General features: G+C 33.4%; 4 protein-coding genes across 5 annotated transcripts in view; 3 read left to right on the top strand and 1 right to left on the bottom strand.

Annotated features, from left to right (window-relative positions):
• Positions 1 to 9,292, top strand: part of LOC125066890 — a 48,018-nt gene extending 38,726 nt beyond the window's left edge. The window contains exon 2 of the mRNA XM_047675202.1: positions 8,219 to 9,292. Coding sequence (XP_047531158.1) covers positions 8,219 to 9,078 — 860 coding nt within the window. The 3' untranslated portion in view covers positions 9,079 to 9,292. The remainder of the gene's footprint in view (positions 1 to 8,218) is intronic.
• A 1,932-nt stretch (positions 9,293 to 11,224) lies between these two features.
• On the top strand, positions 11,225 to 21,466 carry LOC125066708 (arginine/serine-rich protein PNISR). Of its 2 annotated transcripts, XM_047674938.1 has the most exons (12): positions 11,225 to 11,711; positions 11,969 to 12,080; positions 13,971 to 14,132; positions 14,530 to 14,645; positions 14,801 to 14,967; positions 15,297 to 15,386; positions 16,185 to 16,290; positions 16,533 to 16,598; positions 17,781 to 17,854; positions 19,698 to 19,842; positions 20,267 to 21,086; positions 21,369 to 21,466. In XM_047674938.1, the coding sequence occupies exons 1-11, from the start codon at positions 11,414 to 11,416 to the stop codon at positions 21,061 to 21,063; spliced, it is 2,133 nt and encodes a 710-aa protein (XP_047530894.1). In that variant the 5' UTR covers positions 11,225 to 11,413; the 3' UTR covers positions 21,064 to 21,086; positions 21,369 to 21,466. The 2 variants fall into 2 exon arrangements, with proteins under 2 accessions (XP_047530894.1, XP_047530893.1); XM_047674937.1 differs by lacking the exon at positions 21,369 to 21,466 and having other exon boundaries at positions 20,267 to 21,342.
• Positions 21,467 to 21,706: 240 nt separating this feature from the next.
• Positions 21,707 to 23,115, bottom strand: LOC125066828 (dehydrodolichyl diphosphate synthase complex subunit Nus1). Its single transcript, XM_047675110.1, has 2 exons — positions 22,647 to 23,115; positions 21,707 to 22,454 (listed from the first exon to the last, which is right to left on the bottom strand). The coding sequence occupies exons 1-2, from the start codon at positions 22,945 to 22,947 to the stop codon at positions 21,991 to 21,993; spliced, it is 765 nt and encodes a 254-aa protein (XP_047531066.1). The 5' UTR covers positions 22,948 to 23,115; the 3' UTR covers positions 21,707 to 21,990.
• Positions 23,116 to 24,354: 1,239 nt separating this feature from the next.
• LOC125066804 (FAU ubiquitin-like and ribosomal protein S30) lies at positions 24,355 to 26,057 on the top strand. The gene is made up of 5 exons (XM_047675083.1): positions 24,355 to 24,418; positions 24,615 to 24,699; positions 25,298 to 25,463; positions 25,695 to 25,788; positions 25,947 to 26,057. Exons 2-5 carry the CDS (start codon positions 24,625 to 24,627, stop codon positions 26,002 to 26,004), a joined length of 393 nt encoding a protein of 130 aa, XP_047531039.1. The 5' UTR covers positions 24,355 to 24,418; positions 24,615 to 24,624; the 3' UTR covers positions 26,005 to 26,057.
• The last annotated feature ends 501 nt before the right edge of the window (positions 26,058 to 26,558 follow it).

Genomic DNA, 26,558 nt, shown 5'->3' with positions numbered 1-26,558 from the left:
TAGTAAACTGCAAGTGACGTTTCAAAAATTACTCAAGGAACGAGGTGTATTATTTATATATCTATCTTTATATCTATGCTCTGGTGAAAGCTCTAAGTGCTCAATAACATACAACACAAGTAGGAACCATTACGTTGACAATTGCACGTCTATGAAATCGATGTCACGCTCCAGATTTCGTCAATAGGCATATTTTGAAGATGAGCCGTTGAGTAATCGTTACTTACTAAAGTTATTCGAATAACAGATAATAATAAATCAATATTTATATTCGCTAAATAATATATTTATGTATAATACCCGTGGTTTTAAATACCCTTTTATTGTATAATATCAAATTTATAATCGAAAACTTACCTGATTAATTCTGGTTATTCAAATTTAATTTATTTTCTTAATCGTTGAAATAATTATACTTTTAATTACTGTGTATAATAGCAAACTATATTTATTTATAATTTTTTGTTCTTAAAATTATTTAAGTATGGGTTGTCGTTCTAGCGGATGCGACAAGATAACAATTTACTGCTATTAAGTACAATACCTGTTGTGCCTGAGGCGGTCAGGAAAACAGCGCAATTCCGAAGAAGGAAGCGATTACTTCGAAAATAACTAACTTCTGTACACAATACTTACAATAAACTGAATTTTACATCATGGGTGTAGATTTTTATAACAATAAACTAAAATAATAAATAAGCTCCTAAGCATGTATGGGAAAAATTTCTTGTTTTGTACATAACAGTTAGTTACCATATAAAAAGAAATTCAACCAGAACTGCCTCTTTTTATGTAATTGTCCATCTGCTTGGAAAAAATCGCCCAATAACTTCATAACAAACACAGCTTAATAAATAAATATAAATATTGAACAACATCACATACATTACTCTGATCCCAATGTAAGTAGCTAAAGCACTTGTGTTATGAAAAATCAGAAGTAACGATGGTACCACAAACACCCAGACCCAAGACAATATAGAAAACTAATGAACTTTTTCTACATATACTCGTCCGGGAATCGAACCCGGGACATCGGAGTGGCGTACCCACGAAAACCGGTATACACACTACTCGACCACGGAGGTCGTCAAGCTTGGTCATTTAATAAAATTATTTAAATAAGGGCTTCAAGAAATATAGAACAGTAAGATGAATTGTAAAGTTTTTTGGTAGTGAAAGTTTATATAAAAAAAGTATTAAAAACGTATTCACTTTCATAACAATGTAAACAGTATTTTTATAAATCCTGAATAATTAAGACACTTTAAATATAATGTAAATATATATTTCGATGTTTTTATACCTTTGGATAATATTTCTGTTTCGCTATTTCGGATCATATTGCAGGTTATCATAAACGTCATCAAGTACCAAAGGAACAGATAAGAACGTAATGGTACAGCGAATCTCGATTTAATTTATGTAACTTTTATTGTCTATGGTTATTTTTGTGCCACTTATTACATAAAAATCGTAAACCACATACCGCCTATTTCGTAATGGAACTTAATCTATTTTTTTTTCCATTCTATTTCCGAATTTTTATACGAGTTAATATTCAACGACATTTATACCTGCAAGACAATACTGGTCGCTGTTTTGAGACAATAAATTCTATTAAGAATGCTCACTAATAAAAAACTTACACGAAAATATATGTTTACGTAACAATCACATAACTATATTTACAGAGCTAGTTTTTTGTTAGAACTGGGTCATTTAAAAACGTGTATAGTCAAAATCTAGCTTTCCCTTACAAAACTTTCCGAAACATATAAATAAATATCATACATTTATATTTTGCTTAAATAATATTTTTACAATAGGAACATAATATCTATAAGTACACCAAACAAAATTAAATTCGATTTGTTTTTATTTTACTGATAAAAACCAAACTCTAGTTTTTGTTTACCGATGAACTTTAAACAATATAATAACACAAAAATGCTTAAATTTCGACTTATTAAGCGATCCATATGTTTGATGTACATATCTTTTACCATAAATTATACATTTGTTTATATTAGATTTGATTTTTTATGTGTGAACGCTACATAGATAATGCATACATACGAGTTCTCAATAACAACACAACAAAAGATTATAATTTTAATTTAAGAAACCAACATATATGAAAATCATGAATTGAAGATTCCTTCATTAAAATAGTCGACCTTTGCTCAGAAGGGATAAAGTAATTGAATATTTTACAAAGAGACGGAATGATGGATTGACGGATCGAACATGATGCAAACTTCCTTCGTGCAGGGAGGGCATAATTTTGGTTGTTACATGATTTCCCTTTTATATGATTGAGCGAAGATTTTGTACATTGCAATTCATTCAAAGATGATTTTCTTTAATTGAAAATGTATTAAAAGTTTCTAATTCTAATCGAGACAGTTTATAATCAAATATGTAATCAGATGTGTAAAGTTTACTAAAGCTTCGTCGAACTCAAGCCGTATTTCTTCTTCTAAAACTCTAATCTTTTCATCAACAAGTATGAGTAAAACATAACTTGCTATCGAGTCGATTTACGAAATAAAACTAGATCTCTACGACCAAAATTTTCCATATATGAAATAACTATTTTCATAATAATATTATTATTATTTCGACAAATACGAGTATACTACGAGATGACCCCGTCCGATTAGCCACAAAACAATTCATTGGATACGTGACCAAAATTTTATAATTGAATAATGTGGTCACGTATTTCAAATACGTTATTTATCATCATTATTACCAGCTAACCCGAGCTTTCTCCTGATCTATGACACAATTTCATAATACGTTGTTTTTGAAAGAAAAATGTAAATTTTTAAAGTGTTTATGATAGCGGGTCGGAGGTGATAGGTGAGATCAGAATTATCTTCACTAATATTTTTATAAATAATTCATTAAAACATAAATAAAAGTTTCTTTATGTAAGTGTTCTCAATCGAATGACAAAATTCTGTAATGTCACTACGGATTGGAGACTTTTGTCCTTGTTTTTTATAACACTAAAAACTTTCATTCATTCTGCGGTTATCATGAAACCTTGGGCCTTGTACTTGGTTCAAGTTCCTTTTTTATATAAGATACAAATTATTAATATTTAGGTTAACTTTTATTTAAAGCATTTTTAAGGGTCATCGTATTATCCAAGCATGGCAAAGGAAATACTCCATAACTTTTTTCTAAAGTATTATATTCTTATATAATTGAAAATTCTCATCGCCTAAAATGTAGTTAGATATGACATAATTCTTACGTTTTCTCTACAAATCCAATATCTGACCGCGAGTGTGACAAATCAACACGCACGTAACACAGGACGTAACAGTATAAAGAATTCTAATCACATAAAATAACAACACCTTAAGAAAGCTTAGCGCTTATCTGGTATATATATTTTTATCAATTATATACGATAAATAAAATATCAATTATATATTACAAGAATTAGGAATCCCTCGTCACAATTGAGCATTAATTTTTGACTCAGAATATCCGTCTGTTGAAGGATAGAAAACTTTACGCTTCGACCCCAAGCAGCTGAATAGTAAATAGGTGAAACGGCGGTGTATGGCAGTACGTATAATGTATAAGTTATATGTTATGTTAACGCTGTTTTTTTGTACTTTTCGTTATTGTTAAAAGCAATTGTCGCAAAGATAATTTCGAATTTATTAATTCATTTCAAAACGATTGCATATTGCAGTTAATTTGACATGGATCGTTTTACTAACAACTAATTTCCATTTTATTCATTTGTCATCTGAACATTAAATATTGGCAATATTTGTGTAGATTTTTCTATTTCTTAATAAATGGTCAAGATGTTAAAGGAAGAAATAAATTAATACAATCGAAAATATTTTATGTATTTTAATAATAAGAATTGCTGTAAATAATTTGAATAATTAAATATGTGCATTATTTAATTATATTGCAGTAATTTGAATAACTAAGTTATTGAATAACAAACTGATGAGTCGCACTCATAGCTTTGTTTTGCGACAATCTATTTTTTCCGTTCTTTTCAAAGCAAATGTCATGATGATATCTTGATGGCATTGAAAAGAAATTTTAAATCATTTATTTATTTATATAGAAAACTTATACCGATCGTAATAAAATGGTATCGATATAATCAATTAATATTTTGGAAACATACTATAAATAATTATAAGATTTTGTAAGTGGTAGTGCCACACTGCATACCTTCGGGTTGCAGCCGAATGGGCCGGCACGCCCGGGGAAGTACCACTCTCTCACTTAAAATCGGCGTGAAGTGGTAGCTATGTTACCGCGTTTCGTCTGGTATGTGAGAGTCCCGGAGGCCCGATACACCCCCCCCCCCCCCCCTTAAACATGATGGTTGTGCAGAATTTGGTTACATTACCCCAGGAGGGTACCATCAGCGACTGCGGTGGAGAATCCCTCTCTGGGCATCCATGCTCAGGACATACACCACCTGAGCAGGGATGCCCAGGCTGCCCTCCGAATTCTGGGGGGGGCAATTTTGCGCTCGCCACTGTTCGGGGCAAGCGGAGCAGGCATCATAAGGCAACCCCTACCACCCTCACTGTGGACTTCTGCAACATAAGGGGACTCAACTCGAACTTGAACGCCGTCCACTTTCACCTTGAGACGGCGAAGCCGGCCTTGCTCTTTCTTACCGAGACTCAGATATCTTCTCCTGCCGATACGACTTTTCTTTCCTACCCCGGGTATAAATTGGAACATTCCTTTGTACCACGAGCTGGGGTGTGCGTTTACGTCAGAGATGATATCTGCTCTCGACGCCTCGGCAGCCTTGAAGGACAGGACCTATCAATTATCTGGCTGCGTGTAGATTGTGACGACCATCCGCGAATCTACGCTTGCCTTTATAGGCCCCATAGCGGTAATGCCGAAACCGACCGACTGGTTGAGCACGTCCAAATGGCTACAGATTCCGTACTGCAGCAGATCCCATCCGCAGAGATCGTTATTCTTGGCGATTTTAATGCCCACCATGCCGAATGGCTTGGATCGCGCACTACCGATCATGCGGGTAGATCTGTTCTCGACTTCGCTTTAGCATATGATTTGACACAACTAGTCCCCTCGCCAACGCGAATACCAGACGTGGAGGATCATACACCTTCCCTGTTGGACCTTCTGCTGACTTCCCATCCGGATGGCTACCAGGTTATCGTCGAACCCCCTCTGGGCTCGTCGGACCACTGTCTCGTCCGAAGTACAGTGCCGGTTGCGCGTTACTCACGACCTCGTTTCGTGGGCTGCCGCCGAGTGTGGCACTACAGGTCAGCAGATTGGGATGGGATGCGGTCCTTCTTTGCATCCTACCCATGGGGGCGGGTTTGTTTCTCGCCGGATGATCCGAGTGTTGTTGCTGACTCTGTTGCCGATGTGGTACTTCAGGGTATGGAACTATTCATTCCGTATTCTGCGGTCCCCATCGGTGGCAAGTCCCAGCCCTGGTTTGGTCGTTTCTGCAAAACGGCTTCACGCAGAAAATGGGAACGCTACCAAGACTGGGCTAACGCATCAGCGTCTCGTGATGTAAATACCAGCGCAATCAGAAAGGAATATAACTCTGCCTCTAGGTCCTTCAAAAACGTGATTGCTAAGGCGAAGACGGAGTACATTGGCAGAATTGGCGAGAGACTGGTGCGCCTCCCTTCAGGAACACGTGCGTTCTGGTCTCTCGCCAAGGCTGTCTTAGGGAATTTCTGTCAGCCTTCCTTACCATCTCTGCACAAGGACGGTGAGTCATTGGCCCATACAGCGAAGGAGAAAGCTGATCTTTTAGGCTCTCTCTTCGCAGCGAACTCGACTCTGGATGACCGAGGAAAGTCACCACCAACAATCCCGCGGTGTGATACCACGATGCCGGAGGTTAAATTCCGGCAAAGTGCAGTTCGTAAAGCACTTCTTTCCTTGGATATTCATAAGTCGAGTGGACCCGATGGCATCCCTCCAATCGTGCTACGGACTTGTGCTCCCGAGTTGGCGCCGGTCTTAACGCGTCTTTTCCGGCAATCCTATGCATTCGGCGTCGTCCCGAACTCCTGGAAGACTGCTTTGGTGCATCCGATCCCTAAAAAGGGCAACCGCTCAGACCCGTCCAATTATAGGCCTATAGCCATCACCTCCTTGTTCTCCAAGGTAATGGAGTCCATTATAAACTGCCAGCTCCTGCGGTACCTAGAGGAGTACCAGCTGATTAGCGACCGCCAGTACGGTTTCCGTCGGGGTCGCTCAGCCGGTGATCTTCTAGTTTACCTTACTCATAGATGGGCGGAAGCAGTTGAGAGCAAAGGGGAGGCATTAGCAGCCAGTCTGGACATAGCGAAGGCCTTCGATCGCGTGTGGCACAAAGCGCTTCTTTCGAAGCTTCCTTCCTATGGGCTTCCCGGGAAATTATGCAATTGGATTACCAGTTTTTTGGCAGATCGGAGCATCAAGGTCGTTGTCGACGGTGCATGCTCTGACTTAAAATTCGTCAATGCTGGTGTTCCACAAGGCTGCGTTCTATCACCCACTCTGTTTCTTCTGCATATCAATGACTTGTTGCAAATCAGTAACATTCATTGCTATGCAGACGACAGCACCGTAGACACCTCATACACCGGCCGTGCTAATATTTCTCGGGAAAACGTCGAAGAAAACCGGAACAAACTTGTATCTGAAATCGAGTCTTCGTTAAACAAAGTCTCGAACTGGGGTCGGCTAAACCTAGTTCACTTCAACCCCAAAAAGACGCAAGTTTGCGCGTTAACTGCTAAAAAAACACCATTTGTCGTATCTCCACGATTCGAGAACATTCCGTTAGCCGCTACAGCTAGTATCGGAATACTTGGCGTTGATGTTTCGAGTCTCGTTCAGTTCCGCGGTCAATTGGAAGGCAAAGCCAAATTGGCATCAAAAAAGCTTGGTGTGCTCAGCAAGGCAAGACAGTATTTCACGTCGGCCCATCGTCTAAGACTATACAAGGCGCAAATTCGGCCTCACATGGAATACTGCTCTCACCTCTGGGCGGGTGCTCCCCAGTACCAGCTCCTTCCATTTGACCGTATCCAACGTAGAGCGGCACGAATTATCGACGATCAAGCCCTTTCCGATCTGCTTGATCCTTTGGCTTTGCGTAGAGATGTTGGATCGCTCTGCATCTTCTACAGAATTTATCACGGGGAATGTTCCGAGGAATTGTTCGAATTAATCCCGGCTGCTGAATTTCACCTTCGGACATCTCGTCAAAATTCCAAATATCACCCGCACCACCTAGATGTCCGAAAATCCACAACAGCGCGATTTTTAAGACATTTTCTGCCTCGCACAACCACTCTGTGGAACCAGCTTTCGCCGGCGGTTTTTCCGAACCGATACGACTTGGGAACCTTCAAGAAAAGAGCGTACTCTTTCCTGAAAGGCCGGCAACGCACCTGCAAGCCCCCCGGTGTTGCAGATGTCCATGGGCGGTGGTAGTCACTTTCCATCAGGTGAGCCTCCTGCTCGTTTGCCACCTTATGACATAAAAAAAAAAAAAAAAAAAAAAAAAAAAAAAAAAAAAATTAATATGAAAATAACCCACCGCTTAAAATTTATTAACAACATACATTTAGCTAGTTAGTTGAAACCACAAAATCATGACATTATTTCTAAACGAGACATCGAGAATACGGAAATTATCTCGAGTCAGCTTTCCTCTATTACCTCACAGCACATTACTTATTCGAACAGGAAGAATATACTTGATACAAGTCCATACGCACTACAGATCATTAAGTAGCAAACAGTCGTCACTACACACATGTCATTACAAGACAATTCCAATGTTATTCATGTTTCACATCACTTTTACGCCTACGTACCGTAAAACTTCATTTACAAGTATAATCGACATAATAAGGCCTGCTGCATAATTCATAAATGCAATCGCCGACGCTTGCAATGTATGTATTTGTTATTTTCGGGTACAGTTTTGTTTTCGTGATTAAATTTACGTTATTGGCTATTGCATAATCCTATATCAAGCGTTTGATTTATGAATAGTTTATTTCATATATTAATGTTTGAATTGATAATGATTTGTTACTCTTCTTTACTTATATACAGTTATTTGACAAATGTTTAGATAAATTTAACGCAAATGTTAAAACAAAAAAAAATTAAACATTAAAAAATATTGACGATATTTTATTTGTTACAGACGAAACAGGAGATCTGAAGGCTGAATCTTCAGAAATCATATCAGAAGCAGTAGCCCCGCCACCTAACTTATACAAACAAGTTGAACCAGATTTGATAGCAGCTGCTGACCAAGCAGACCACTCAATAGAAGTCGTCGGTGACTCACAAACATTCTTCCCTACATTTGCTAACTTATTCGAACCAAGACAACAAAATAACTTTAGATTGGGTTTCGGAAGCCAAGAAGCTGCCTACAGTCAAAGACCTAATTCTTATAGATCGCTGTTAAATTATCCTCTTTTTGGAGGGTATAAACCGTTGGAAGGTTTTGGAAAAAGTACGCCGGCTTCTGAACCTTTAGTTGACGCTAGCAGTAGTATTCTAGGTTCGGGTAATTTTGGTATAATTAGAGGAGGTACTTTCTTTGCTCAAAACGATGAAGATGCTGAATACAATGATAATTTTAGTTCTTATTACAATAATGGACATGGAAGGCCATCACTTAATGTCGGTTACATAGCAAATCCACGTCCCAATTACAAGCAAGACCAATTTGCTAATTTCAGAGATTTTGCCGATATAAATGCACCTTCTAGTTCAGCATATTCGCATTATGTAGTCGTATATGCTAACAAAAATGCCACGATAGATGAAATAAGTGAAGAAACGAAAAATGTCTTAACAAAGCCTAAAAATATCATAGAAACTTTAGAACAGCTCGACACACCGAGCCCGCCGAAGAAGAAATCAAAAGGAAAGAATAAATTAGAAGCAACTAAACAAAAGATGCTGCATAAAAAGGAACAATGGAAGAAAGGCAATTCGAAATACATTAGCCAAAAACATGACCCAGAAGAACCGTTATTAGCTCTAAGTTAAATCTAGTTTTTACATAAAAAAGACTTAATACGTGGTACACGTATTCATAGTGATAAGGAAGTAGTTTACAATTTTTGTCACTTCAAAGATGTGATAAATGGCTCACTGGCTAAATTAATAATAAAAGCGTATATAGTGTGCGTGTTGTGACGAATTTTAGTTATGGTATTGAATGACTGCTATTGTGTGAAAACTGATTAATAAATTAATTTCTTAAATATATTAGTTGTTTTAATTCAGAATCTCATCATTTATTTGTATAATTTCAACAATAATACCTTTAAAACAATATTATTTTTCGTCTTTTCATTTTTTTTATATTTAGTAAGGTAGGAGACAAAATAATTCGGCAACTGATGATAAATGTTCACCACAACCCATAAGAAATATGAACGTCAATGTGTCCCCGACCATGGGATATTAAGATATTATGTCCCTTGTGCCACGACTTGACTTATTCACTCTTCGAAAAGGACACTACCACTAAATGATAAAATAGCTTAAACAAGAACATTACATATAAAAAATTCTGTTCCACTGTTCCTATGTGTGTAATTTTATAATACGTAGACACGTAACGTAACTAATAAGCAAATATTATTTTACGATTAAAACTTTCAAAATTTAATACACTAGAAATAATAGCTAAATAATTATTGCTAAGTCTATAGGCATTTCATTACCAAGAAAATGTAAAAATATGCTTATATGTAACTTCAGATTGAGACATTGAGAGGTAGTCATTAAGAGAGAGATTAGGAATTACATGCGACAATAAGTTATAAGTACACTTGGTAGGATGGCTTTATGGCAAGCTCGTCTGGGTAAGTTACACATATCAATCAAAATCAAAATATACTTTATTTAAGTAGGCTTTTACAAGCACTTGTGAATCGTCATTTAACAAACTATATTAAGTGAAGCTACCACCGGCTCGGAATGTAGATTCTACCGAGAAGAACTACACAATCAAATGCTTTAGATAAATCACAGAATTCTGTAATAGCATTCGATGATTTTTCCCATGCATTGTAAATATGTTTGAAATGTTGTATTTTATCAGTTGTCGAGCGACCTCTTTTAAAACCGAATTGCCCACTATGAAAAATAGTATTTGTACCGAAATAGACAAAAAGTTGAATTAAATTTTTTTTTCGAATAATTTCATTAAAGATGGGAATATTGAACTAGGCATATTTTCTACTGCCAAGAAGATTGCTGCTTAGGATTGTTTATTCTGGAATGAAGGGTGAGAAAGCCAGTGTAAATTCAGGCACACCATCTGAGTTTCCAAGGAGAGTGGCGAAGGGGCGATGTAAAGAATGGGTAAATAAATTAACGGCACCAATGTATAAGAGACAGCTATGACCACTTAACATTCGTGTTGGCCCATACTCCCGTCCGCCAATCCAATTGTAAAAATTATGATGCAGAAAATCCTCACAATCCATATGCGGATAAATTGAGGAGAAAAGGTTCAAAGCACAATATCTCTTCTAAAACTCAATTATTAATCGACAGAGGAGTTGCATGTATCAAATAAGAATGCTCTCTTAATAATGTATTACTTAATATTCTGATGGAAATAAAATAAAACTCTTGATAGGAAACTTAGAAAAAAATGAGCAAATAACCATGGATTAAGTGGATCACTTAGCACATTTATTTCTAGTGCTGCTAATTGATTTTAATTTTTAACGAAGAAGAAATACTATAGTTCAACCAACATGACAAATAGCATGCCATTATATGTATATTTTTTAAGTTTTCCGGTAACGATTAGTGAGGATAAACAGATTACTACTAGAACTATTAAATAATATTTGTATTAGCTCAACGCGCCATCTATTGACGAGTAGTTAAACTAGCTGCCACAATAGCTATTATACAGCCATCTATATATATTAGCAGAAAACTATCGATTTAAAAATAAAAATATTCGGGATTTTTGATAAACTCATATTTATTTATTATTAATAAATATCCCTCTAGATGTAATTGATATTATGTATTTTTGTCTACGAATTACCTAAACACTTACTAAGGAATGTTAATTTGTTTATATTTTTCTATCTACGTATGATTATTATCTGTATCGTTTCGATGAAGTAACTATATTGTTTTTACTATTTAATCTATGCTTCATAAACTAAAAAGCTCTGTGAGTTACAGTAGAGTGTGGTTAAAATTTCCATATTTTAATTATGTACACATTTTTTTCTGTATTTATCTTGTAAAACATATTTAAGTAAATGTTAAATCTAATAAAATCGTCAATTAGTTGTAAGCATAAAGATAATCAAGTTCTATTAACTAGTTACACTTTGTAGTTAAAATGTTCTCTGGAAAAGATGCCGCAAATTCAGCATATCCCACTCAGTGGGCTTTGAATCCAACTGCTTATCAAAATATAGATTCAAGCCAAGTAGACTGGGCAGCTTTAGCTCAACAATGGATTGCTATGAAGGAGGCTGCAGCCATTGTAGGAGCACCACAGCCAAAAGTCGACGTAGAAGAGGGAGAAGCACCTATGGAAGTCGAAAATCCAGACACCAATTGCGAAGCACCTGTGACACCAGGCTCTGATTGGAATGCTTCCTCTAATTCATGGGGGAGTTCTTGGAATCAATGGGGTAAGTCACTAAGAGGCTTTTATAACCTTTAAATTGATCGGTTGTCTCACCGACACAAAAGTTAATTTTAATAGGAATAGTATAATATAATAAGAACTTAAAAGAATTATTTTACAATTTGTTAAAACTTGTCTTAAAATCATTGGTATAACTAATTTTCATATAAATAAAAAATAGCAATAAGCCTGTCAAATCCAAACATGTAAAAAATACGTCCACTTTTTAACTAACACAATATATTAATGATATTATCATAGGTTGGGGTTGGTCAGGTTCGGGGCCAGTTGACCCTAAGATGACATCTGATCCATCAATGGCTATTCCACCAATGATTGATGGATACTCTGACACAACAAGTTCTACACCTGGGTAAGAAACTGTTTTAATAATTTATAACAAAGTCATGAAGCATATATTTTATAGAAGCATTTACTTTTTCCATTCTCTACTGATTTCCTATTTAAATCATGTGCTCGTAGAAGAAAATATAATAATTTTATAACATAAATAATTATTTCTTTCACAAAAATAACACTAGTCATGCTACTATACTGCAATGCAAAATTTATTCTACTGCTTCATCATGAAGCTTTTATTTCAAACAATATCTTGTTGTTACGGCATATTTGAACACTTATTATTATTTTTTTTAAACTGATGCATGCGCTATGAATCAGTTGACTTTAAAAAATATGTCTGTGGATCTCAAATTGAAGAACATTGAAAATTGCTGCCCATAAATACGTACATACAATATACACAACATGTGTATTTTCCGTTGATATTTTGTGTTTACCTTAGCATTTTTGCTTCTTGTACATACTACAATCAGTATAAAACTAACTTAATTTTAGAATATTGAGTAATAATACCAAAACTTGAAGTAATAATACCAAAGATTGATCATACTAAAAACAATTATGTTAGTTTTTTTTTTAATCTGTCTTTCACTAACTAATATATGGCAAAGATATATTAGATTATTACGATACACTATAGTTATTGCTAGTATCTTATTGTTTAGCATAAAACTGACATTCCAAATCATTTATTATTTTATATTATATATTAAGGCCGTACTAAGTTAAGTGAATCAAACCATTAGATTTTTCTGTTTTATTGCAAAAACATGCAATCAATTAGTATATCAATGATTCATAATTGAAGCCAAATATTAGTAAGAATATTGGACTGAGCCATAATTAAACTGAATATTGACTCACTGCCAACACAAAAAAAATCTAAATCTTCTAGTATCTATATAAGGATCATGTAAATCAAAACATTAATTTGGGAAGGTTCTTATTTGCCCTTTTCAATAATTTTATAATTTAAACCTAATGCCACTTAATAGTGTGAATTCTAATGGGGTAGTATACTAATACATTTACTATTTAAATACTTTTTAAAACCAAAATAACAATGTACGAGTACAACAAGTGCAAGTCAAAGTAACAGTAATTTTTAATATTATGTTTAAACCAATATTCTATATATTTTATACATTTATTTTAAAAATGTACTGTAAATAAAAACAGAAAAGTATCTTCTATATGTAAAAGGTAACAAGATGTATATCCTAAGCAGATAAATCATTCATGGCTTAAGACTTGAGTCTGAAGGCATGATTTTTAGATATGTTGTAGTTAGTAGGACTTTGTGCAAGTCTGTTTGGATAGGTACCAACCGCTCATCTGATATTCTACTGCCAAACACCAATACTCAGTATTATTGTGTTTCGGCTCGAACAGTGAGTGAGCCAGTGTAACTATAGGCACAAAGGACATAACACCTTATTACCCAAGGTTGTTGGCGTATTGGCAGTGTATGGAATGCTTAATATTTCTTACAGCACCGTCACAGTGGTGACCACTTATCATCAAGTATAAAGTCATAGTCACGGTAGCATGCGAAAGCGATCTCGTGACGCTCACCAAAGTGACTGAGAGGGTAAAAATGGTAAAATTAGGAACTCTTAGGAGGTGAAGCCGTGATTTGACAAACCTAACCATCACTTTTATAATTTGTTTAAGGGGTCCACAGCCATCCTCCCTAATATTACTTAGGATACTACATACTACTGAATATGAATGAATGAAATGAATAATGATTAAAAAAAATTTGGAGCACTTTCGAGGTGCAGCTGTGATTCGACAAATTTACCAAATTAAATACCCAATATTTTAAAAACACCCCTATGAAGTAACTTAAACTACAATTCACATTAGTAACTTTTTTCTATCTTACAATATTTTTCAGATATACTACAGGTACAGTAACCACTCCTACCTTTCAACATGGATACTGGACAGCACCGCAATCAGAAAACTCATCCAATAATAGAAGTGAGAGTAGAAGTCGAGATAGAAGATCCAAAAGCAAAAATAGAGATAATAAAACTCCTAGAAATAGATCGCATAGGTAAAATGATTTGGTTTTTATTATTATTTTAATAACTGGTATAGCTTGTGCCAACATAAAAATATAATTATAAACTATTAAACTATGTACAAATAAAAAAAAACAAGTCTTTAAATTTTTAAATAAGTTTTATATCTCAAAATTGATTTTATTATTTTATGCACAACAATGTATATTACATATCTGAGAATCTTTTTTCTTACAATTCACACATAGTCCAAGAAACTTTTGTAAACAAAAATACATCATTGGTAATTGTATTAACTACACTAACAAAAAAAAACATGTTAAGGCTTCTAGCTACCACTTGCTCCAATTGAAAAATCACATACATATAAGCATTTATTGAGCAACTCTACTTTTGATGCTATAATTTTTAAACTGTTATATTTTTCAGGGATAAACCTCCTTTAATAACACCAGTCATTGAACCAATAATAATGCCGTCACCTGCTGTTGCATCCACCATTGATGCTGCTAAAAGGCGGCAGCTCCCTGCATGGATAAGAGAAGGTACATATTATTTGTACAGATTCATCATACCTTTATTCTAACTACTGATACTTTACGATGATTAAACTTGTTGGTTATTCCAAAAGACTTATTTTTTAAATGATTTAATTTATATCAGTGATTAAATTCGTTAATAACAATTTGATTGAATTAAGGTTTAGAGAAAATGGAACGCGAGAAGCAGAAGGCAATAGAGCGTGAACAAGAAAAGAAGGCTCAAGAAGAAGCAGAAATCGAGAAGAAGAGGTTAGAAGAAGAAGAATTAGAAAGAATAAAATCAGAGGCCGGTGGTCAACCTGTTCTACCAGCTAAGAGCAAATTCGTAAGATCTATAATTTATTAAAAAAATGACACACATGTATATGAATAAAATGTCCACAAATACTTCACAATTAACTCAGATGATACTGTACTGGATTAACGAAAAAGCTTTTCATAACTAGTATAACATTTACACATTCCAATTATACTGTCTCAAAAAAGTTTCTATTTCAAAAGCAATAACAAAAATTTAAAGATATATAATCTTTAAAAATCGGAAAACTCGATAATATTATAATAATTTAATATTGGATTTAAAATTATATAATAGTTAATTTAAGTTAATAATTGAATATACATCAACATCGATTAATTGTTCTGTCGTCATAGGATTCGGAGTCGGAGGGGTCGCCGTCGGAGAGCGAGCGCGCCGCGTCGCCGCTGGGCCGCAAGACGCGCGACGAGCTGCTGCAGGAGCTGGTGAGTCCTCTGCTCTACTCGCTTGTACCGCCTCGCCTTAGGAGTCGGAGTCGGAGAGCGAGCGCGCCGCGACGCCGCTGGGCCGCAAGACGCGCGACGAGCTGCTGCAGGAGCTGGTGAGTCCTCTGCTCTACTCGCTTGTACCGCCTCGCCTTAGGAGTCGGAGTCGGAGAGCGAGCGCGCCGCGACGCCGCTGGGCCGCAAGACGCGCGACGAGCTGCTGCAGGAGCTGGTGAGTCCTCTGCTCTACTCGCTTGTACCGCCTCGCCTTAGGAGTCGGAGTCGGAGAGCGAGCGCGCCGCGACGCCGCTGGGAAAAATACACATATACGCAACGTAACATTTTTCAAATAAGACACTAATCATTTTGTTCCCCACCCTTTCTATGGGTTTTATAAATATTATTATTACAATAGAAGTAGTTAAAAAAACACTATCATATTTGATTTGTTCACTCAGTACGAACGTGCACCTTCATGTTAAATTATCTGCAATACACTTACACTACACACCCGAGAACACATATTTATTTATTTATAGTAAACACACTTCTAATGGTTCGTATTTTAAAAAATCTTGAACCACAAACACAAAAATGTCACCAGCAAGTTGCAACAATATATTGAAAATTTTTACAAAAAGAATCGTAATTATTTATAAATGATTACCATTCTGTCTGAATGAATATTCGAAACCATATAAAATATGTATTCGTTACTTTAATTGCTGGGTCAAGTCAATATAAATAAAAATAATATAAAATAAACCTTTTTAGTAAAACGATATGCATTGTCCACAGATGTTAGCCGTACGTCGATCGCTAACAGAAATTCTGCTGGAAGTGACCGACCAGGAGATACATACGGTGAGCCAGGAAGAACTGGCGCGGTATACCGCCGCTCAAGGTATTTCCACTCATATAGGCTTATACCAAACGCCCCGAGCGCCAAGACTTTGCTATACAAGAAACGTTCGCCTGACTCTGTCCGCGATGTAGTATAGTGTGCCCATTGTCATAAGTGTCGCGAACCGGACCGTGATGTGTATCGTGTATTATAATAGCTAATGAAGTTTAATTTCAGATGTCGCCCGTTGATCGAATACATGTAGTGTGTTATTAATGTTGGTTTTATTTATATGGTAAAAGCTTCGCGCCTCAACGCTATGAAGGCAAGCAAGTCCAAGGCGCTGGCGTCCATCGCCAGCGGGCTCGGTGAGTGTCCCTTTCACTCTCGCTCCCTCTCGCTGTCCCTCTCGCTCTTGCGGGTGTTCTATGTCACGCGCACGCACACAAAAACACCCAGCTTAAATTTAGTACTTGTATACAAAGCCCATATATAGAAATAGAAAGTTGTTCATATAGAGTTATCACAATGTATAACTACTTACAGTACATCCGACTACATAACAAAATGATAACAATAAATAAAAGTGATAAACAAATCATGTGTATGTACCCAAAATTAATGATAAGAATATTGACACAACATTTACTCTCACAATGAACTAGATAAGAAAATGAATATTTTCATTGGAACAACTTTTCAACTGACTTAACATTCCATTTCAATTTTGCATAAAAAGTAAAGATGTTATAGTTATTGCTTTAGTTCTCACAATTTGTAGACACAATTTTATTTACTTAGATACATAATTAGTCCACTAAAACAGCAATTCCGTATATAACACTGACATAGAACATATTGCAATACGACAGCAATAAGAGTGGATCTAAAGACCGATTTTATAATGATTTTTACGTGTTATTGCAAAAATGTATATGGTGGTATTACTACGTGTATAATAATCAGTGTTACCATTTAAAAAGACACCACATACATTTAATATGATTTTTTTCAGCATTGCGTCATCTTTATTATTTAGTATTCACTATTGGTTATTAACTACATTAATGGGAAACGGTAAGATTAAATTTATAATAAAATTATTAAAAAAAATAGGTTTAAATTAAAAGATTAATTGTCTAAAATTATTATTGTAAATAGATATTAATTTTAATGACTTAATCGATCACTTGAATAAATGTAAAAATAATACATGTAGGACGAATCCTTGAACTTAGATTACGTTATGGTATTGTTATACGCCAAGCATTTTTATGTCAACCAAAACCATAATTATGTTATACTAGTTTAATATTAATAGATGTTTTACTCTAATACCGATTCCTAAATTGTCGTCATAGATTATAAGAAATATAAGTAGATCTCTCATCAATATTGTACTATATTAATTTACGCAAAATATACTATTGACTATAAGAATTGAGAAAAAATGTCTTCATTTAAAATATAAATAAATTTAGCGGTTAAAATAAAGACAAACTCGTATCCACGGTGTGTGTGCCCGTGTGTTATCGGTGTGGGTGTCGCAGGGCTCGGCGCGTACGAGAGCAGCGACGACAGCGCCGACGAAGAGCACCACGACACCTCCGACATGCAGCTGCAGGTACGTCACGGACACATTCCAGCTTCGACGATGTCGTTTGTCTATTAGAATTTGGGGAGGAGAGCGATTTAGTATAAAAAGTGCATGAGATTTTAATTGTTTTTTTGTTGAATCGGTTTTCTTCTAATGTGATATTCTAGTGATTTCTGAATTGATTCCAAATGAAACCGAAAAAGTTTACTTAACGGTTTTCAAATAAAAAAAAAAAAAATTTTTATTTGATTCAGTTTAAAAAATGGTTGCCATAAGAGTAAAGAAAAAAGAGGTACTTGATAGAATAAAAAAAGCATGTTGATATAACATATTTTAGTTCAGGTAATTCCGGTTTCGGTGTAAAATGTATTTGCCTAATTAGAAACATTTTAGTTTTTATTTAGAAATACATAATATTCGGTTACTAAGTAGATATTATTGTACCGATCAATTCAACAAAAACCTAAACAGCCTTGTCTTGCTTTGGGTAACAGCACCTTAAAAATTGCGCAATATACTCACAACTAAAGGTGAAGGAATATTCATTGTGTGAAATGGCGCTACACTCATATTCCGTTAACTAAAGTAAGAATCATCACTATCGGTTCAATATGCACAGAACAAATGACAGATATATATGAAATAAAAATGCAATTTTTACAGAAGCTAAATTAAGAAAATAAAATAATGTAATACTTTTGTCTAATATTATTTATACAGGTTTTTCTACAAAACAAATACTTAAACATAATTTTTCTACATTATCTGTGACAGTTTCCTGTAATAAAATTATACTTACAAATCTTGATAAGTCTTAGATGTTTAAAGATATCATTCCATTACTAGTTTTTCTTGTACTGAGTATAACTTGTATATTAAGTCTAAGCATACAAATTATTTGTACCTAAGCATAATTTTGAAGATTAAATCAGAATAAGTAATTAAGAAAGGTTTCCATGCCGTTGAACTGTAATGCATTAAACATCTACCTTAGCACTAAGGCAAGAAGGTCCTAGAAGCAATATACCAATCTATTATTTCTATAGGTACTTCTGAGTAGCATAATTTTTTTTTGTCAATGCAAAGCCGCTCCGGTGACTTTATCCACTTAATTTGCAATTAGTCATAATCATCTTGCAATGATTTTTAGTTTACTCATTTCTGTTTATGTATGTAGTAAATTTTAGCTGGGTCAATATTCATTAACATTTATGAGTAGTGTATCTCTACTTGCGCTCGGGCGCTTGTAAGCTGGAGCTAATATGGAGCTGATATCCCAAAAACAGTTTTTCTGTCTAGTGTAAAAATAATTTCAATATCTGTGGCGTTATTTTGGATAAAGACAAATAATAATATGAAAATAACAAAACAATACTAATGAATTAGAATCAATATAAATTACAATTTGCAATGCTGCAAAGCTTCGAATCTTAGTAAAAAATACTTTGACATTGTTACCATTAAGGTAACTTGCTTAAAAATTGTTATTTGTTACAGTTGCTTTTTACTTTTAAATAAGTATTATTATCAAATATGGGGAAGCCAACGCGCTGATCTAATAAGACAAAATAAACGTTAACAGGAAACAGAGTCAATAGTTCTCAACTTACCTTAATTTAAAGAAAAATGTTACTATTTTCACACTTTTCTTTAAATTAAAATACGGTATATTAAATGAAAAAAGAATCATTAACATCGTTAACTAACTACACTAAAATCATATATGGTATTCGACTAAACCAACTTATATTTATTGCTTATATGTGCTGATGTAATTGACATACTAATTGGAGCAACACTAAATAATGATTTTAAAATTCAACTAACTAAACGTAGTCAACAATATCTAAACGCAATAAAATCATACTAGGAAATCATAAGGCGCAAACGTCAGGACTTTGAGCGAACATCGCGGGAAATAGAAGCCGAGGTGCGTCGTGCCGAATTAAAGGAGACCGGAGGCGAAGGAACCACCACGCCGTCCAATACTACACCGGAGAGACCAAGGCGATCACGTGAGTTTAAAAACATTTGGGAAGCAAATATGATATTTATAGACTATAAAAGTGTGGGTCAAACACCCGAATCAAATGTGAAATATATTTTGCTAATAATATTTAAAGTTGCGCTTATATCGACTACTTCTAACGTGTCCAAAGTAATTAAGCTTGAGTCGAATAACGGACCGGTATGTAAATTTTTATTATAGCTTTTTTTGTAAAACTGAGTTTTTTCGCCTATTTATCTTAGAGATAAAAATTTATACTTTAAATTTTACTATTCAAGTACTCATATTAATTAATTTCTTAAAGATATTCACATAAGTATCTACATAATAATTTATTTTTAAAATTAATTATAATTACAGTTTTAATTGAGGCTATTATTATAAAGTTCTATCTTCATACCATATAATTTAAAAATATATGTTTTGTTTAGGATCTTCTGCGACACCACCGCCCATAGACAGTGAAACGCCCGAGAAAAAAATTGAACGTCGGCCTTCTAAAGATAAGAGAATAAATAATAAAACCTCTGATAAAGTCGATAATAAAAAATTAGATACAATCCAAGAAGAAAAACCAAAGAAGTCTAATAAATATGAAAATACGCCAAGCCCACAAAAATCGAATAAAGCAAGTAAAGATGGGACAAATTCTAGTTCTAGTGATTCTGATGACGATTCAGCTAGTTCTAATAAGTCATCATCGGAAAGTGAACCCGAAGCTAGAATTGAGAATAACCGGACCAAAAAACGTAAACGTAGAAGTACCAGTTCTAGTGAATCCCATAAAAAATCTAAAAAACATAAAAAAGATAAATCAACCAAATCGAGTGATAAGTGCTACCCAAAATCAAAGCATCACACCGAACAAGAAAAAACCGAAAGAACAAAATCAAAGAAGAGAGACGATCACTACGATAAACTTAAGTCTAGGAGTAGGGACTACGAGAAGGCGCACAAAGACAAGTATAGGGATGACTCGGACGAAGACAGGCCAAAAAAGCGCTCCAAGCGTTCTCGGTCCACTAGTTACGAATCGCGCTCCGGTCGACGAAAAAGTAGAGATCGCTCCGAAGACAGATCTCGTAGGCGGGATAAGAGGTCATACGATAGGGATAGTTCGAAGAGGGATAGGTCTTACGATAGGTCCGGTCGAGACTACGACAAGTACGATAGGTATGCACGCTCTAGGGACGACCGCCATGACAGCTACTCCCGCCATCGCCGATGAACAGCAGGTTACAAATGACACAGGTGGTATTTTTTACTTATATTTCAAAAAGTTGTGTGTATCTTTCGTCAAAACATCCATTATTATTATCGTTCTATATTGAAATATTCTTATCTTCATAGTAAATACTTCCTAATCCTAATCTTCGGTTTTCAGTGGAAATATTATTAATAAGATTTGATTAGGTTTTATTAATATTGTGTATTATCCTGCAATCTTATAGAGTATACATGAAAACAAAATAGTTAATCTGTCCATATATTTGAAATAAGGCTGTGATAAATTATTTTTAACTTTCCTTGCAGGTTCTGGTGGCCCATAAAGAGTATGCTTCCGGTGTAAATAGATTTTTGTGTATTATATTTTATTTGCATTAGAATGTAATAATACAAATAAATTTTACTATTTGAAAGTATTTTTTGTATATTTTTTATTATCTTTACTATTCACACTAACAAAAAATTATAGAATATAACAAAAAACATTGTAATATTGCTCATTATAATTAGATTTTTTAAATATATCACTAAGTTCCAGGTAATAAGATAAGATTCCTATGAATAGGCTTACACAATATAAAATTGTGCAAAGCATTGCAAATTTAATAATAAAGGATAATGAAATGCAAAGATTAAGCATATAACTTATGTATTCATTTTTAAAAATATATCTACAAGTATTCTTAGATTATTAAATAAATAGATTATTAACATGAGTGGTTGAACTGCAAACAAGTTTAAATAAAATATAAATGAAAGAAAAAACATTAAATGAATAGACATACATTACTGAAATGACCAATACATAGGTACCAATATTAAAAATCAGAAATTTCATTTTCTTTATAAAATTTTACATCTCAGGAATCTAACAGTTGATCACAATTTAATTTACATTCTCTATAACTTAACCTAACATCTAGAATATTTATTTACCAAACCTTTGATCACATTTATTATATTTATAAAGAGCACCTAGATAACAGTTTATATTAATATTATGATGCACATCTACCTGAATAAATTCAGTTAGTCTAATTTGCCAAGGCAATAGACCAAAAGTACAACACAATGGTCCTGTAAATATGACCAAATCTGGATCTGGGATAGCAGGATTTAATTTCATAAAAGCTTCACCAAACTCTTGTGCAGTAAACTCTTTAGACATTCTATCACATTGCAGGTCCCCTTTGGCTATAAGTTTAATGCACTGGGCTATTCTAGGTTTTCCATCACTGTATGAAAATATATTTACGAAAACTGTATTTGCCTGTATACCATTGGTATAACCATTTAAATCCGGTTTATTTGACCATTTGATACAGCCTGGAATGCCTTTTTTGTTCCTCTCTATTTCATAAAATAACTCTTCTTCCATTTTCTTCAAGGAACCTGTGTAAAGAAAATTAATATTACAATAGAAATTGAAATCAACTATGATTAAAGAGTAAAATTATTATTGATTAAATAACAAATTGTAAATAAATATATGCAACCACATTCATGATAGTTGCATCATCTGTAACTCTGTAACTATAATAAGAGACCTGAGATTAAAATATTTTACTGTAAATTATTGTTTACCTGTTACATCATAGAAGCTTACATAGGGTACTCCAACAACTAGGTTCCAAATGACCAGCTGAGCTAACTCACTGATGGTGTGAACATTGCTATCTGCCAACACTACTAAATGTTTTAATTTGTTTTTCATTTTTGGCACATTTTCCAATAACATCAGAACGTCCCTTTTTGTCACCTGTTCCTTGGATAAATTGCAATTTTTACTACATAATCGGCGAGATACATTCTGAACAGCAACAAGTATCTTCACTACCAAATGTACGAGAATGTACAATAATTGTCGGAGTAGCTTCGACAACATGATCGATGATTTGCAATATCACACCTGCTTTCGTATTTTAACATATTATTTTACTAGTAAGTATACGTATCATTTTTTGACAGATTTCAATTTTCATTCACAAAACGTGATCCCGATCATTTCTGATTTCATCGGCCCGCAACTATCAACCGCTTTTATTTAGAACCAATCACGAGCTTATATGTGTAAAGACAGTGATACCAACATTCCTATAAAATACGTTCAGGAAAATACCAAAAAAATTTTAAATATAAAATTGAATAAGTTACTTTTAAATATAGTGTGCTGCTATGAAATGCTTTTGAAACAGTATAAGTTTTCACTGTATTGTATATGTATTTTGAATAAAATTTATACTGTACTTATTTGTTTTATTTTTTAATATATGTATAGTGTTTGTTCGATTAATATGAATAAAGAGCCTAAAAGTTTTAGTTTATCATCATTAGTTTATTTATTATAATATAAAATGTAGCTTACAAAATAGTATAAATTAAGCGATTGACACTGCAGGCTATTTTGGAGACCAAAATATATGCATTTATAAAAAAAAATTGAATTTTCCAAGGTCAAAACGTAACTATTGACACATTTTACATCGTTATTACGAAAATAATAACCTTAGGGAATATAATTTTGATAAGAATAGATATTAAAATAATTTGGAATGATATCATCAAAAAAATAGTAATAAATGTTAGTAAATTTGATCATTATTTCCTTTCCATTTTGTAGTTCTTTTTTCGTTTTGCTTTTAGTTCTTCATAAAAATGGATTTTTAAATGCGATATCTTTCATATGACTCTTATATATATATTGATAAATATGTATTTTCGATATTTGTTTGAGTTTTTAACATTGAAAAAATAATCTACTACGAAACTCAATCCGGCGACATTTTACCAATATTTTGATAGCAAGAAGTTAATAAAAAGTAAAATAAAGCCTATATCCACCGATGCATTCAAACCTTCTTTCATTTGTTTTAAGAATTTCAATAACAAAGTTTAATGAAAATATGCCATATATTTATGCAAAATAAAAGTTTAATACTTCCTCAAATAGGTAAATGGTATTCGACGGGCCAACCTGGCAATTATTTAGGCTAACACAACGGTTGTTTGTCTATTTTGTCAAAAATGTTTATTATTATAACAAGACATAATAAGTAATTTAATAAATAAATAATATATACAAAATATTTGACACAGACTTTACTAAAAATTTAATATATAAAAAATCATTTAAAATATATAAAAAACATTTGGGAACAAAACTCATTATTAATCATAAATAACTACTAGTTTATCCTTTTTAATCGGACTCAGGATTATACATCAATTATTAACAAACCAAAGAAAATCAAATATTTCAATTCTGTAATTTGTCAGTACAACTATACGCACTCACGGTGATATCCGTTTCCTATCGGCCATGATTGTTTCTTTCAATTGTCAGACTTAGCTGATAGGTTAGTACATTTGTGTTTTTTTATAAAATAATCGGTAAAATGTGTGATTTTGTTATTTAAATACTTATTTGATTAAGCATTAATTTATAATACATCACATTTATAAATGCAAATCATTTTAATAAGTTTAAGCTAGGTCCCTTTTATAATATCAGTGTGGCCACGCCGTTACAAGATGTTCATGGTGTTTTTTCAGATACCTCAAAATGCAATTGCACATCAGAGGACAGTCTACGCACATTCTCGATGTCAATGGAGAAGAATCCATTGGCCAGATTAAGGTAAATTTAAAGAAAAAAATGTAATGAATTTTAGGGAGCACGAATTTTTTGTTCCTTTAATATAACCTCTACAATATTAAGAATATGATAGTAGTACCATGTATAATTGGAATAGATATAAAATAATTCTGTTGCTACTTTATAATAATTATTCAGCATTAAGCATTCTATTTACTGAAATGTGAATAATCTACTGTCGTATTGAAATAAACATCATAAATTTAATTGTTTCCAAATATTTCTATTATATTCTCTTCTTTTCTGTATAATAGTTATTAGCAAGCGGTATTATATTAGTATGTAATTAATATTAGCTCTTATAAGATTTAGTATTACTTTACAAGTGTCCCTATTATATAGTTACATAGAGTTGTACATAGGAAAGTTTATATATATTTACACTATTACACTATGACTAATGTAATAATTTCATATCAGATTCATAGTGATAATGGATATGCTATAAAGTGTTTTTATACTGTAATAGATAATTGTTTCTAGTATTACAGTAAGTGCAAATATATAATTAGGAGAGTATGATTGTTTTGGATTATTTTATAGTAATTATTATTTTTTCACTTTGTACTCTTATTTTCAGGAGCGCATTCGTGCCCTTTCTGACATTGGCAATGATGAATTAACACTGTCAGTATCTGGAGCACCTCTTGAAGACGGACTCCTTGTATCTGAGCTAGCTTCAACAGAATTGGACCTTACTGTACCACTGCTCGGTGGTAAAGTGCACGGTTCCCTTGCTCGTGCTGGTAAGTTATATAGTATAAATGTACTTGAAATTCTAGTATAAAAATTGTTTTAAAACAACTAAATTAAGCTTCATATATAGATTTATTTCTTATGTTCTGGATATGTGTTATTGCATAGCACTTATGTGGTTTTTCTTGACTCCGATTGATTATGTATAAAATTTTAATAGAGATAAACGCACATTATTAAAAAAGTTTTTAGAATATAACAGAAATACTTTTTGTGTTTAGGTAAGGTAAAGGGACAAACACCAAAAGTTGAAAAGCAGCAAAAGAAGAAGAAGAAGACTGGCCGTGCCAAACGTAGGATCCAGTACAACAGAAGGTTAGTTTCATAATTTAAAATACGAAAGTAATTTTTTTTTTGAATATTGAAATGATTTATCTCTTTTGGAAATAATCACCCTCATATTAACTAAGTAATAATTTATTTCTTTAATTTAAATCATGTACTTTATATACTTATTGAATTTTTATTTCTAGATTTGTCAATGTTGTCCAGACCTTCGGCCGTCGCCGTGGACCCAACTCCAACTCATAGATATATGTATTGTAAATAACATGCTGCAAATATAACATCTGATTTGCCCAAAACTTGCTTTTTCATTATTAGATCTAAAAAGTCTTCCAGACAAGGTTGAAAAAATGTACACTACAATCAAATAAATACATTTAAATAAGAATTGAAATTTAACAATACATAAGATAACTAATGTTTTATATAAAAAAAAAATCACTCGACAAGTAAATTGGCATTTTGTATTTCCTTCAATCCAAAAAAATAAATACCTTTTATGGGTTGAGGTATCAAAATGTAGTTATTAAGTAGATATAGTGAATATAGTTAGTATATCATTTGGATTTTATTTAAAAATTCATTGGATAAATGTTGTCAAATTGATTTGGTTTAAACTTAATTTAACTATATTTTGTAAAACGAAGATTTATAAAAGTTAATGAGAATACAAAGCTAAAAAACGCCTAGTTTTGAAACAGCTAAGAGTCACCAATATATACTAACTCTTAACATATATGCTGAAGTATTATTTTAATTGATATTCCTAAAAATTCATTCTGATGTACTTAATTGGTAAT

This window comes from Vanessa atalanta, chromosome 10, assembly GCF_905147765.1.
Source record: "Vanessa atalanta chromosome 10, ilVanAtal1.2, whole genome shotgun sequence".
Taxonomy (NCBI): domain Eukaryota; kingdom Metazoa; phylum Arthropoda; class Insecta; order Lepidoptera; family Nymphalidae; genus Vanessa; species Vanessa atalanta.
Note: the sequence above shows the minus strand (reverse complement) of the source record. Positions and strands in the feature narration are given on the sequence as shown.

Excerpts from the sequence above, each read along its gene's own strand:
- LOC125066804 (XM_047675083.1), top strand. The coding sequence starts at position 24,625 with ATGCAATTGCACATCAGAGGACAGTCTACGCACATTCTCGATGTCAAT. Across the intron at positions 24,700-25,297 it reads AATCCATTGGCCAGATTAAG|GAGCGCATTCGTGCCCTTTC; the intron begins GTAAATTTAAAG and ends TCTTATTTTCAG. Across the intron at positions 25,464-25,694 it reads CGGTTCCCTTGCTCGTGCTG|GTAAGGTAAAGGGACAAACA; the intron begins GTAAGTTATATA and ends TTTTGTGTTTAG.
- LOC125066708 (XM_047674938.1), top strand. The coding sequence starts at position 11,414 with ATGTTCTCTGGAAAAGATGCCGCAAATTCAGCATATCCCACTCAGTGG. Across the intron at positions 15,387-16,184 it reads ACGAGCTGCTGCAGGAGCTG|ATGTTAGCCGTACGTCGATC; the intron begins GTGAGTCCTCTG and ends CATTGTCCACAG. Across the intron at positions 16,599-17,780 it reads GTCCATCGCCAGCGGGCTCG|GGCTCGGCGCGTACGAGAGC; the intron begins GTGAGTGTCCCT and ends TGGGTGTCGCAG.
- LOC125066828 (XM_047675110.1), bottom strand. The coding sequence starts at position 22,947 with ATGTTGTCGAAGCTACTCCGACAATTATTGTACATTCTCGTACATTTG. Across the intron at positions 22,455-22,646 it reads AAGCTTCTATGATGTAACAG|GTTCCTTGAAGAAAATGGAA; the intron begins GTAAACAATAAT and ends TTCTTTACACAG.